At 44.2% G+C, this 13,525-nt stretch overlaps 2 protein-coding genes across 4 annotated transcripts; one reads left to right on the forward strand and one right to left on the reverse strand.

Moving 5' to 3' along the window:
* Positions 1-4,548: 4,548 nt before the first annotated feature.
* Positions 4,549-9,082, reverse strand: LOC136544820 (uncharacterized). 3 transcript variants are annotated; one of them, XM_066536887.1, is made up of 12 exons: positions 8,717-9,081; positions 7,814-8,235; positions 7,639-7,719; positions 7,427-7,549; positions 7,075-7,319; positions 6,780-6,986; positions 6,577-6,669; positions 6,097-6,198; positions 5,598-5,999; positions 5,414-5,521; positions 5,133-5,318; positions 4,549-4,795 (listed from the first exon to the last, which is right to left on the reverse strand). In XM_066536887.1, exons 1-12 carry the CDS (start codon positions 9,034-9,036, stop codon positions 4,784-4,786), a joined length of 2,301 nt encoding a protein of 766 aa, XP_066392984.1. In that variant the 5' UTR covers positions 9,037-9,081; the 3' UTR covers positions 4,549-4,783. The 3 variants fall into 3 exon arrangements, with proteins under 3 accessions (XP_066392984.1, XP_066392983.1, XP_066392985.1); XM_066536886.1 differs by lacking the exon at positions 4,549-4,795 and having other exon boundaries at positions 4,827-5,318; positions 8,717-9,082; XM_066536888.1 differs by lacking the exons at positions 4,549-4,795; positions 6,577-6,669 and having other exon boundaries at positions 4,827-5,318.
* A 1,446-nt stretch (positions 9,083-10,528) lies between these two features.
* Positions 10,529-13,270, forward strand: LOC136543001 (uncharacterized). The gene is made up of 3 exons (XM_066535590.1): positions 10,529-12,240; positions 12,325-12,412; positions 12,509-13,270. Exons 1-3 carry the CDS (start codon positions 10,529-10,531, stop codon positions 13,268-13,270), a joined length of 2,562 nt encoding a protein of 853 aa, XP_066391687.1.
* Positions 13,271-13,525: the final 255 nt, after the last annotated feature.

Consider the following 13,525-nt stretch of genomic DNA (forward strand, 5'->3'; position numbering starts at 1 on the left):
GCGTCATCCCCGCCTCGCCCGGTGGTCGGGCACGCCGCCCCCGGCCACGCCCGCTGGTGGCCCACCCCCGCGGCCAGTGCGTCCTCGACTGGCCCCGCGTGCCCCGGCCACGCCCGCCGGTCGCCCACCCCCGCGGCCAGCGCGTCCTGCCCGGCCCCGCGTGCCCAGGCCACGCCCGCCGGTGGCCCACCCCGCGGCCAGCGCGTCCCGGCCGACCCCGCGCGCCCCAGGACAGCCCGCCGGTGGCCCACCCCGCGGCCAGCGCGTCCCGGCTAGCCCCACGCGCCCCGGCCCGCCCGAGGTGGCCCACCCCGCGGCTAGCGCGTCCTCGGTTGGCCCCGCGCGCCCCCGGCCACGCCCACCGGTGGCCCACCCCCGCGGCCAGCGTCCCTGGCCGGCCCGCGCGCCCCCGGCCACGCCCGCTGGTGGCCCACCCCCACGGCCAGTGGTCCCCGGCCGGCCCCACGCGCCCCCGGCCACGCCCGCCAGTGGCCCACCCCCGCGGCCAGCACATCCCCGGCTGGCCCCGCGCGCCCCCGGCCGGCCCCATGCGCCCCTGCTAGCCGTGCAGAGAGCATTTGGAGGAGGAAGGGAGAAGAGAGGAGGGGAGAAGGAGAGGCCAACGACCGTCACGCCCCCCGCATCGTAGCGTCACGCCGAGCGGTCGTCGCCGTTTTCCCCGCGTCTAGCCGAAGACGAGGGTGATCCCGACTCCGCGTTGCCCGACTACACTGCCACCCAAGGTAAAGCCCCCCTCCCGCCTATTGCTGGCCTTCGTGCCATTTCTAGATTAGTGGGCCTTCGTGCCTTTTGTGGATGTGTTGGCCATCGTGCCATATGTCGCTGTGTCGGCCATCGTGCCGAAATTGTGGATGTCAGCCATCGTGCCGTCTTTTTCCTTGTAGGTTTTGGAAGCCTCCCCGTACAGGGGAGGTTCTGCAGAAATTTTGAACTTATAAATTGTGTTTCTTGTTTTGTAGAGAAGAGCCCGACGGAGGGGACCCAGATTACCCCGAGCGTCTTCCTTCGGGTCTGCCTGCACCGCGTCACCTCTCCACTCCACCGCCACCCTAGGTATAAGCCCTTTGTCCATAACCCAAGCTAGATCGCGTAAACTAGTTAGGCGTCTACCGTCCGAAAGAGATACGGTCGTAGGTATGCGGATCTCTACATATCTACGACCGTATCTGTTTTGGATTGTCCACGTTATTTGGACAGCCCGTGGATGCGTAGATGATTTAGTTTGTATGGTTCGGTCCGGTCCGAGATGGGGTTTCGGCAGCACCTCCCTGTTGTTCTTCGGATACACACTCTCCCTTCCAGGACGTGTATCGGGAGAACAGCAGGGATGTGCTGTTGAAATTCTTTCTCGGATTGGAGCGGAGCATGGAAACTAACCTCATCTACGCATCCACGGGTGGGATTAGGACCTATCCCTACCTATTAGATAGTAGGCAAGCGGTGCATATGCTATTGATGGTTATATTACTCTGTTATATATATGGTAGATGATGGATAACCGTGATTGGATGTACACGGGCCACCGTAGTCAGAATCAGGTCACTCGTGAATGGATACAGAAGACTGAGGATTTCTTGGACAAAGCATTTGGTGTGGGTGCTCAAGCAGCAACAGAGGCATGGTGTCCCTACAGCGAATGTGCAAATAGGAATAGGAAAACCAGGAAGGTCATTGAGGAACATCTTTGCAAGTTTGGGTTTACTCCAGACTATACCCGATGGGTGTGCCATGGTGAAGGCCATCGTATTAGAGATGAGGCATTGAGGCCACGCTTGGAGGAGTTTGATAGTGATGGCGGGGTACCAGACATGATGGATGACTTCCACCAAGCACACTTCGGTGAACGATGTACGGACGAAACCAAGGAGCAGGAGCCAGAGGAAACCGCAAGGGCATTCTATCACATGATGGAGTCGTCTAAGAGGCCCCTTTATGATAAGACAAAATTTTCTCAACTCAATGCCATTGGACACTTAATGGGGGTTAAAGTCCATGCATAACATGAGTCGAGACTGCTTCAATAGTATGCTGATAGTTTTTGGGACCCTACTTTCGGTAGATCACGCGCTGCCGAAGAACATGTACGAGTCAGTGAAGCTCCTCAAAGTTCTTAAGATGCCGTATGAGCAGATACACACTTGTGAGAACGGGTGCGTCCTCTTTAGGAAAGAACACGCGGAAGCAAAGTACTGTCTAAAGTGTAAGTCCTCTAGGTATGTGGAGGTAGAATCTAGTGATGGGCAGAAGAAGCAGCTTGGAATCCCCATGAAAGTCCTACGGTACCTTCCATTCATACCAAGACTCCAACGGCTATTTATGAGCGAGGAGTCCGTGAAATAGATGACATGGCAGAAAAATGGCATCCGATACAATCCTGACAAGATGGTACATCCATCAGATGGTGAAGCATGGCAAACATTTGATGGCATTTATGCTGACAAAGCTCTAGAGGCTCGTAATGTGCGTGTTGCGTTTGCAATAGATGGGTTCAATCCTTTTGGAATGATGGCGGCCCCATACACTTGTTGGCCAATCTTCGTTATCCCCCTCAATCTCCCCCCAGCGTCCTTCTTCAACGTCAGAACATATTCTTGTCGCTGATAATTCCTGGTCACCCAGGGAAACATATGGGTGTGTTCATGGAGCCTTTGATTGATGAGTTGATCAGTGCATGGGATCATGGGGTACTGACATACGACCGTGCTATAAAGAGGAACTTCACAATGCACGTTTGGTACCACTACTCGATGCATGCCTTTCTGGCGTATGGTCTATTCAGCGCCTGGTATGTCCATGGGAAGTTCCCATGCCCGGTATGCAAGGTAGCTCTGCAGTTCATTAGGTTGAAGAGTGGTGGCAAGTTTTTTCTCGTTCGACAAACATCGACAATTCCTCCCTCTTAACCATGCATTCAGACGAGACATTAAAAACTTTACGAAAGGTGTCGTAGTGACAGACCCTGAACCGCAGAAGATGACTGGCGCTGAGGTTCTTGCTCAGATAGATGGTCTTGTCACCAAGGAGGACGGAGTTGGTTTCGTGGGGTATGGTGTTCAACATATATGGCTTCCCTATTTTAACCACCTAGCCCTGCCACATAACATTGATGTAATGCACACTGAGAAGAATGTCGCCGAAGCTCTCTGGGCAACACTCATGGACTCTGACAAGTCAAAGGACAACCCTAAGGCTAGAGCGGACCTAGCAAGGCTATGCGATAGACCACACCTAGAGATGCGACCACCAAGAGCCGGCAAGACATGGAGAAGGCCTAGGGGCGATTATGTCTTGGAAAAGAAGCACAGGACGGTTGTAGTCTAATGGATCAAGGACTTAATGTTTCCTGATGGGTTTGCAGTGAATCTTAAGAGGGGGGCCAACCCATCTACTGGCCGAGTCTTAGGGATGAAGAGTCACGACTTCCACATATGGATTGAGCGCCTTCTTCTGTCGATGGTTCGAGGCTTCGTCCCTAAGCATGTCTGGGTCATGCTGGCAGAGTTGAGCTATTTCTTCCGCCAGCTTTGTGCCAAGGAGTTATCTCAAAACGTAGTAGCTGACTTGGAAAAAAGAGCCCCTGAGTTGATCTGTAAGCTGGAGAAGATATTTCCACCCAACTTCTTCCTGTCGATGTAGCATTTGATTGTGCACCTCCCGTACGAGGCACGAATGGGGGGGCTCATGCAGAACCACTAGTGCTATCCAACACTACAAGATTTTTGGTCTACTGCAACACCAAAAAAGTGTAGCAAAAGACCCAAAAATGGTAGCCATAGTAATTTTGCTACCAATTTTTTTTGGTTAAATGTCGTTGCACTTGTAAGGGTAGCAATAGCATAATGCAATGGGTTACATTTTAGTTGCGACACACAGCCCCTCTATTGCAACACTTTTGACGCTTTTGCAACACCTGGTGAGTGTTGTAACAAAAGCAATTGCAACCACTATGGGTGTGGTAATAGTATCAATTGCAACGAACTAGGCGTTGCTAGCGATACGTATTGCGACACGCTGGTCGTGTAGCAACACAATGCAAGCGCAACGCAACACAGGTGTTGCAATCGTGGTTGTTGCTACGCAGAGAAAGCATTGCAATAGAGGTTCTCTATTGCCACGTCGCCTAAATGGTTGCTATAGGTGGCTTAGGTTATTGCAACATCTCTTCAGGTTGGTTGCTACAGAGAGGTCATATATTGCCACGTTTCTGAATGGTTGCTATAGATGGCATAGGCTATTGCCACGTTACTTAGGTTGGTTGCTACAGACAGGTCATCTATTGCCACGTTACTAACTATCTGGTTGCTATAGGTAGATTCCTCTATTGCCACCGTCATCTTTTTGTAGTTGCAAGAGATAGTTTCTCTATTGCCACGATTATCGTACCTATTGCCACGACTAAATGTGATTGTTATATGTGCCATCATATATTGCAACGCCAGATTAATATATTAATAATTCATGTTGCGACACTTTGTTTGGTAGCTTAAATTAATAATCGCAAAACGACAAATACATAATGAAGGAAGCATCGACATCCATTAAAACGAAATATAATTTGTTCATACAAAATCTTTAACAAAACACACCGAGTGTCAAACTAAATGAGAACACAAGTAGATAGCTTAACACATAATAATGTGTTAAGCACAGACAACTGTTTGAACTCATTCGAATCAAAAGACTAATGTCTACTGTAGCAGCGAAGGTTCCCTTGATATGTATGTTGGCCATCGTCCCACCATTCGCATGCTCCGTCTCAAACTCAAGATTCCTCCTGAAAAAATCATTGACATGCATTAGTTAAACTGAGACTAGTGGTGGCAAAGCTAATTGAACACTGAAGCAAAACACGAGCTGCAGTACTAGAGTTCTGTGAGCTGCAGTACTATCAACCATGAACTTTGAAGCGTAAAGCAAATATAAACATACATGCAGCTGCCTCCCAAGACATTTTATGAGCACAAACACATCCATATATATTTCTAATCAGCAAGAGGAAACTAAGCCTGGACCATATTTAGGAGCAGAACAAAAGAATAGCTATGTACTTCTCCAAAAGGACTATATGTTCCTTTTTAATGCAAAGAGAGATAAAAGGTTTCACATAGTACCTGTGTATTCTTTTTGGACAATGCAGATCTTTTCCTAGCCGCAGTTTCCTTCAGTTGCTTTGCTGTAGTATAAACAGCACCCGAATTCGCTGCCAAATTACTTCTAGTCATGCGCCCTCTAGTGAGACGTTCTTCAGCTGCGGAAGAAGGGGGTTGTTGTTCTGGCTGGCTGGTTTCTTGGGTAACCTGAAAATAAATGGTTGGTGGTAAAAATTACACCCCTTGACAAGAATATGACATGCATGTTACAATTAAACATTCTTCAATTATCATCAAACTACCTGCTGACTATGCATCATGTGTTCTCCCATTGTAGTTGTTACATTTTGTGTCCCCTCAATTGTTGCAGCAGCAGCAACATTTTCAGTTGGCTCCACAATTGTGCTAGCCTGCATTTTGAATTGGGTTCAAGATCATGATTTTCAGTTCAATAAACTATGAGAACATAGATGTTGTTAATATTACCTTTTGTACTGAAGCTTGCTGTTGGGCTGCTTGCAACATTAACATAGCTTGCCTAAGTGCTTCTCTATCAGCCTCCCTTTCCTTGTTCATCTGTTCAAGCTGACGCCTATGTTCTTGCCTCTCGGCTTCCCTTTCAACTTCTTGAGCTTCTAGTCTATCTTGCAGCCGTCCAAACGATTCAATGAGGGCTTCCTCCTGTTGCAGTTTGCGCTGGTAGTCCTCCGATAGTAGCTCCTTTCTAGTTGGGTACCTTGCAAGGTAACCATTAGCATGCATCTTGTTTGATTTGATTTTTCTCGTTTCCTTGTAGGTTGATTGGAAAATCTGGTTCTGCTCCAAGTCTGAGACGACATTTGCGTCAGGCCTTGACTCCAGCTCCATAATCTTCCTGGTTGCATTGTCCTAACAAAGCAAAGACATTTAGTTAATTAAAACTTTAATTCTAAGCGAGGACAGTTGCATCACTTAATAAGGGTTGTAAAAACTGTTTAATACTCACATAGACTTCCCTAGATTCCTCGCTTGTCCATTGTCCATTTTGTTGGTGGGTCATCATAAAAAGCTCCATATCATTTGGCTCTTCACCAGTTAGTTGGTCCCTCTAATTAGGCAAGAATGTAAAAAAATTAGCCATATTTCATAATCTAGTGAAATGTAGAAGCTTTTATAAACTGTAAAGATCAGGAAGATATCCACCACGAATTTAAAAACAGAAGATAACAGAAATATTTATTGCTATTGAAAAAGAACAGGAATCCAAGTTCTTCTTTTTGTTGGCACACATTAGTTTTAGTACTTTTCAGCTTTCTGTATACAAGGATGCAAAATATATTTTTTTGTAGTGGGCAGTGGGCTAAATATCTCTATCAAATACAAAGACTATATAGGTTATAAAAATATCATGTCATTGTCATTCGGGGGCACAAGCACAAACCATAAAAAAATGCCTGAAGGAAAACCTTGTGACAGAATTTTTTACCTTCTCATAGCTCAATTGAGAAAAACCCTTTGATCCTGTAACATGGTGTATCTGTCGATTGTGCCGATTCTGAGAATTCTTATTGCTAATCCTCTGCACAGAACCAGCAATGATTTGATTTTTATAAAATTAGCAGTGTGCAAAACATAAACCTTGACGTCAGAAGTGGAATTGGCAAGTTTTTTTAAAAATTGGGAACAAACCTGGAATTCTTCGGTGCCAAAATACGACACCAGATAGTGCCACTCAACAATGTCTAATTCTTCTGGCCTATGTCTCATTCTCTCTTCATAGGTGGTGTACGCCTTGTAGGTAGCACTAAATGTAGATCGCCATCCTTTGTAACGGTCATTAGCCACCGTCCATATCTTGATTCTGTTCGCCTCGTTATCCTCAAGGTCCCACTTAGCCTGCTCAAGGTAAAGCCTAAATAAATTACTTCTTAAACAATAATTTGGTATTGAAATTTTGACATCTACATGGATAACAGAAGCTTACCAGCACATCGTTTGCTATTGCAATTTTGACATCCACATGGATATCTCTCCATGTTCTTACTCCGATGAGAGGTGCTCTTTTCCTCGTGAACAGTGTTATTTCATCAACAAATATTCGTTTGTTTGAACCTACAGGTCCTCCAAGCCTAGAGAACTGGATGCTAAGCTTCTGAGACGCCTCCCTAGTTCTCTTGTTTGTTGCTGTCCATCCTTTCAAGTTACCTCTTGGCTTCCTCTTTTTGGAGTCTTGTCCATGAAAAACAATTATATACAAAGCAAAACACTTAAAAAACTATTGACATAGTTTAAAATTAACTGAACCTCACAATAAATTGAAAATATTCATTACTTACTAGTTCCCTCTCCCTGTGGATTGAAACGCCGAGCATGAGATGGTCTATTTACTGGCGGTGTGGGGTTGCTATCTTCACTTGAAAGTACTACATCTGTATGATGATTACTGTCCACATATGCCACTGCAGAAAATATTGGTCACTTGTGTAAGATATGATATGTTTGTGAAGGAATATTAACAATAGACATGTAGGGACAGATGTTATATTACTAATATCATTCAGTTGTCCTTGCACCCTTAACCATTCTTTGTAAGTTTTGGTGGTGTCATCCCTGTCGATATCTTTCAAATCTGGGTCAGCCAAGCTAATATTAGTACAAAGGCTTCTCCAATATAAAATAATACAACAATTTTGAAATATATAGGAGTCCAACATAACACTTACCCATGAATCGGTTTTCCTTATGCATGACGTGCAACCATTCCTTGTAAGCATCAATTGACTCCTCATCTTCATCTATATTCTCTTCCCTAATGGGTCTCCTTCCAAGTACTTTCAAGGGTGTTATGTTCACATTCTGGTCTATTTTTTGTTCCTTGGACAGCAATAGTCTGACCTGTCTTTCCTCCTCATTACATGCTATCATAGCATCTGCATTGACTTCTTCTTCGATTTCGTGTAATGTTGCTGCATTACCACATCTCCTCTTGTAGTACAAATAGTCCCTTACCCTATACCCCAATTGTAATTTCATTGCAAGCAAGTTACTCAGGGTGAGATCAGCCCTAGTGATTCTAATAGTAGAAGACTCTTGCCCCCCCGGCAATCCCTCGCAAGTGAAATAGAGAGTCCATGTTTGATCCGAGCTGCCAAATATTACAATAGTATCAAACTTAAGCACTAGTGATGATACAACAATATACTTAAAAGGAAACCAGTGTACATATAGTATGTGTACAGACAGAGAAAGTAATTAAAACTTAGTGCCACTTATTTGAACTATATGTGCACCCCCATGACTGAAATTAAAGTAAACCAAAAAAATATTTATACTAGGAAACACTAAATATTGCACACTTGTTCTTCTTAGCTTAATTGATAGGAAATGCCTACAGTCCCATTCTAAATTAGAAATATGTATACTATGTGTATGGACAGAGACCAAACTCATTAATCCCTACATATCATTAATCCCAGGCATTCGATCTACATTATCCCCATGGCGCACTGCTTCCTGCATGTCCCTGCAGCGTCGATGCTCTTAGGCTACATTTTTCCCAGAACATTTTCAAGATTATATATCTAAAACTCTAAACCCGAGATGTTGAATCCAAAAATATGTGTTACCTATCATTGGTCTCATTGATTGGCAGGGAGCTCTCTTGTTGATCACCAAGTGCTGCTGTCGACCTGGATGAACGTGTTGCCCCAAAAAGGGACATGGTGGCGTTGGGTCTGTATGAACTTGCCGGCGCCGCTGCCGGAGTTGTTGGCATCCCGGACGAACGTGTTGCCCCAAAAAGGGACATGGTGGCGTTGGGTCTGGATGAACTTGTCGGCGTCGCCGCCGCCGCCGCCGCCGCTGGAGTTGTTGGCATCCCCGCTCCTGCAGGTGTGCGCATCGACGTCGAGGACGGAGGTGTTCCACTCGTTGGAGTTGTCGTCATGTTCGACTTCTCTTTGGTGGAATCCAAAAACCCTAACCGTGTGGAGGCGGCGACGTGGTAGATGAGGAAGTCGCGAAATAAAAGGGGGCGGCGTGGGGGGAGGAAACGGGAAGTCGCGAAATAAAAGGCGGCGACGTGGTAGATGAGGAAGTCGCGAAATAAAAGGGCGCGAGAGTTTTTCGTCACGGACCGTCCGCCAAGAGTAGACACCCAAACTTCTATGAAACACTGCTGGACTCAATCAAATTTTGCTTTTGCATCTGGATACATATTTCGATGAAGCCAACATTGCTTTCTTGGTGCCACTCAGTCCCAGATGACTCAAACTTCCAAAGTAATATAAGTTTCTTTTGTTCTCCCTAATTCTCACTCATGCCAAGTGTGGGAAGGATTTCTGCATAAGTGAACCACGTGAATGGTATATATGTAGGGCATGGAATTGAGTATAAACGATATGCATTGATAAATTGGTAGATAAACCCATAAAGTGTAGCATATTGAGTGGCATGATGAAGTTAAGTTGCACCCACATTTGACTTCATTACAAATAAGTGATAGCATATATAAAAATTTACCGTGAGATGGATATATATATAAAATTTTGGCTAAGTCCCTAAATTTACCATGAGATGGACATGCTGAAATTTTTACCATGACTTGGACATTGTCAAATTTGATTTTTACCGTGGGACAGACATATGCAAAAATGGCTAAGTCTGAATTTTTGCTATGACTTAGAGACTAGAATTTTACCATGACTTGGGCATTGACAAATTTAAAATTTTACCATGACTTGGATATATAAAATTTTAAATTTGTCAATGCCCAAGTCATGGTAAAATTCTAGTCAAGTCATAGCAAAAATTCAGACTTAGCCATTTTTGCATATGTCTGTCCCACGGTAAAAATCAAATTTGACAATGTCCAAGTCATGGTAAAAATTTCAGCATGTCCATCTCATGGTAAATTTAGGGACTTAGCCAAAATTTTATATATCCATCTTATGCCGATCGAGCAAGCCAAGGTCTTCTTCAAGTTACTACAGGAGGCAAAAAAGGAATTATATCCAGGTTGCGAAGATGGTACAAAGATATCTTTTATTGTGGAACTTTTCCAGGTTAAGTGTATGTATGGGATAAGTAACAAAGCATTGGAGGGGGTACTCTTTCTGATCTCAAAGTTTCTCCCTAAAGGTCATTGTGTCCCAAACACAATGGAGAAAGTGCAAAGGGTGGTTCGCGATCTAGGCTTGGACTATATCAAGATAGATGCATGTGAGAATCATTGTGTGTTATTTTGGAAGGAATATGAGAAGCTGGATATATGCCCCAAATGTAAAGCATCTAGGTGGAAAACAGATGACCGTGGTGATGGCCATGTGAACGATGGTCATGATAAGAAACGTCGTCGTGTCCCAGTCAAAATCCTTCGGTACTTCCCTCTCACACCTCGGCTACGCAGATTGTACATGTCAGAGAGCACGTCATCAGAAATGCGTTGGCATGAGGAAGGAAGAATAGATGATGGCAAACTACGTCATCCTGCTGACTCCAGGGCATGGAAGCACGCGGACAATATGTTTCCACGATTTAAAGAAGCTCGTAACGTTCGACTGGGTCTTGCTTCTGATGGCTTCAACCCATTTGGTATGCAAAATGTTACTTACAGTTGTTGGCCTGTTATCCTAATACCTTACAATTTGCCTCCTTGGTTGTATGAGAAACAATCTTATTGGATCATGTCGATGTTGATACCTGGCAAGAAAACTCCTGGAATGAATATTGATGTTTACTTGAGGCCCCTCATTGATGAGTTGAAGGCGCTGTGGAATACTGGTGTTAATTGTAGGGATGTAAAGGCAAAGGAAAACTTTACACTCCGTGCTATGCTACTTTGGACAATCAATGACTTCCCTGCATATGCGATGCTTTCTGGTTGGAGCACAAAAGGAAAATTTGCATGTCCTTACTGTCACAAGGATACAGATTATTTGTGGTTGAAACATGGGAAGAAGTTCTGCTACATGGGACATCGTCGGTTTTTGCCCTTAGACCATCCATGGCGCATGAACAAGATGAGCTTCAACAATGAAGAGGAAACCAGAGAGGCTCCAGTTCCACTGTCTGGTCAAGATGTATTAGACCAATATGCAACTTTTCATCCAACGGGATTTGGAAAGGACATATCAAAAAAGAGGAAGCGTGATGAAGACGCAAGATGGCACAATTGGAGGAAGAAGAGTATTTTTTTTGAGCTCCCCTACTGGTCTTCTTTGATCATAAGGCATAATTTGGACGTGATGCATATTGAGAAAAACATATGCGAGAGCATATTAGGGACTTTGCTTGAAATTGAAGGGAAATGTAAGGACAGCGAGAATGCCCGCCTTGACATGGAACATCTTGGGATCAGGCAAGATCAGCATCCTGTGATTGATGATGACACGTACACCTTGCCAGCAGCGTTGTACTCTCTAGACAAGGATGACAAGAGGATTTTATGCCAATTTCTTCAAGGAGTGAAGATGCCTGATGGGTTCTGCTCCAATTTAAAGAGATGTGTTGACGATAAAACATGTAAGGTGTCTGGACTCAAAACTCATGACTACCATATTATTCTACAAAAACTATTGCCCTTAGTCATTAGAAGGATTTTGCCAGAAGATGTTGCCAGGCCATTGATTGAGCTCAGTAGGTTCTTCAGTGCACTTTGTTCAAATGAGTTGGTGCCAGCAGATCTTGACAAACTAGACAGTTCAATTAAAGAGACTCTTTGTCAGCTTGAGATGGTTTTCCCGCCTGCATTTTTTGACATAATGATTCATTTACCGGTCCATCTAGTTGAAGAGGCTAAACTAGGAGGGCCCGTGTGTTACAGATGGATGTATCCAGTAGAGAGGTATCTACGTACTGCTAAAGGATATGTCAGGAACAAGGCACAACCAGAAGGATCAATAGCCGAGGCATACATAGCTGAGGAGTGTCTTACATTTTGCTCTCGATTCTTCGACGTCGACACCAAGCTGAGTCGAGCTGATCGTCATGAAAATACAGTTGTGAATGAGCCTCCAAGTGGTCTAAGCATATTTAGTGAAATTGATTACAAGAGGAGAGGAAATAAGCTTAAGAATTTGGAGAAAGTTGAACTTCAAAAGATGAGGCACTACATAATTACTAATTGTGATGAAGCCAGGAAATGGGTAGAGTAAGTCGCAATTTTTACCACTAAATTTATCTTTTATCTGCTTGTTTGTGGCATCAACTAATAATTTGGTGCACTCTGATGTAGGGAGCATAAGACACAACTAACAAGGGATAGTTCAATTAACATTAAAAAACGACACAAGGAGCATTTTGTAAGATGGTTTGAAATCGAGGTATGTAGTATTAATTTATATTTTTAAATTCAACTTTATGGTCAGACCAACGTAGTAATTAACCGGTAGATGTCTAACTTGATTTTTAAATTACAGATAGCAAAACTATATGAGAAAGGGGAAGCAAGTAAACTGATGCATGCCCTTTCTCAAGGACCTGACCCTCGAGCTCGTGTGTTGAATAGAGTGCACATCAATAATTGGCTATTTCGGACAGCTGCCATAGAGAAAAGTCTCGTGACACAAAATTCTGGTGTCCTTGTGAAGGGTGACGATAGTATAGGCAACATGACCTGGTATGGAGTCATTAGAAATATAATCTCACTGGAATTCCCACAAGAAAAAGAAGTTATATTATTTCAGTGTGATTGGTATGATGTGCCGGCTACCAGTACCAGCAGAAGCAGAGGGTACACTAGGGACAAATTTGGTATTATCGACATTGCTACTTCCATGTTTAGATATTCAGATGAACCTTACATTCTTGCTTCAAACGCTGAACCGGTGTTTTATGTCCCTATCGTGAACAAGCCGAGATGGTCTACTGTTGTTTTGGTGAGACCAAGAAATTTGTTTTCCATGCCAGACACAGGAAATGACGCCGATGCACTTGATGTGGGAATCCAAGAAATGAATGAATCAGGCCAAGGTCAGGAATTCTTAAACTGGTCAAGACAAGATAGGGCAGGCACAACTGGTTCTGCCGCCATTATTAATCAAGTGCGTAGCGAAGCAATTCCCGAACCTGTTGATGACTATATTGGTGATGATGATTCTGACGACGATGACACCTACATTGATGATGGGGTCATTGCACCAGTCATGGAAGAAAATATAGAAGATGATTTCTTTGCTTGAAGACAATTTTTTTTGTTGCACTGTTTGGTGGGAAGGGTCAATTGTCCTTCATATGCATATGTCGCACTTTATTATTTTTTTCTTTTGAACTGATGACATGGTTAAGTTTGAACCGTTGCATGGAACCTTAATGTTCGTTATGCTAATGAATACCTCTTGAGATAAATGTTTTAAGTATTTGAAATAAAGAGGTAAGTGGAAAGTTTTGAAATAAAAATCACGATTGCCCAAGAGTAATCACCGGTCGGCAAATGT

Source organism: Miscanthus floridulus, chromosome 3 (genome assembly GCF_019320115.1).
Source record: "Miscanthus floridulus cultivar M001 chromosome 3, ASM1932011v1, whole genome shotgun sequence".
Classification (NCBI taxonomy): Eukaryota; Viridiplantae; Streptophyta; class Magnoliopsida; order Poales; family Poaceae; genus Miscanthus; species Miscanthus floridulus.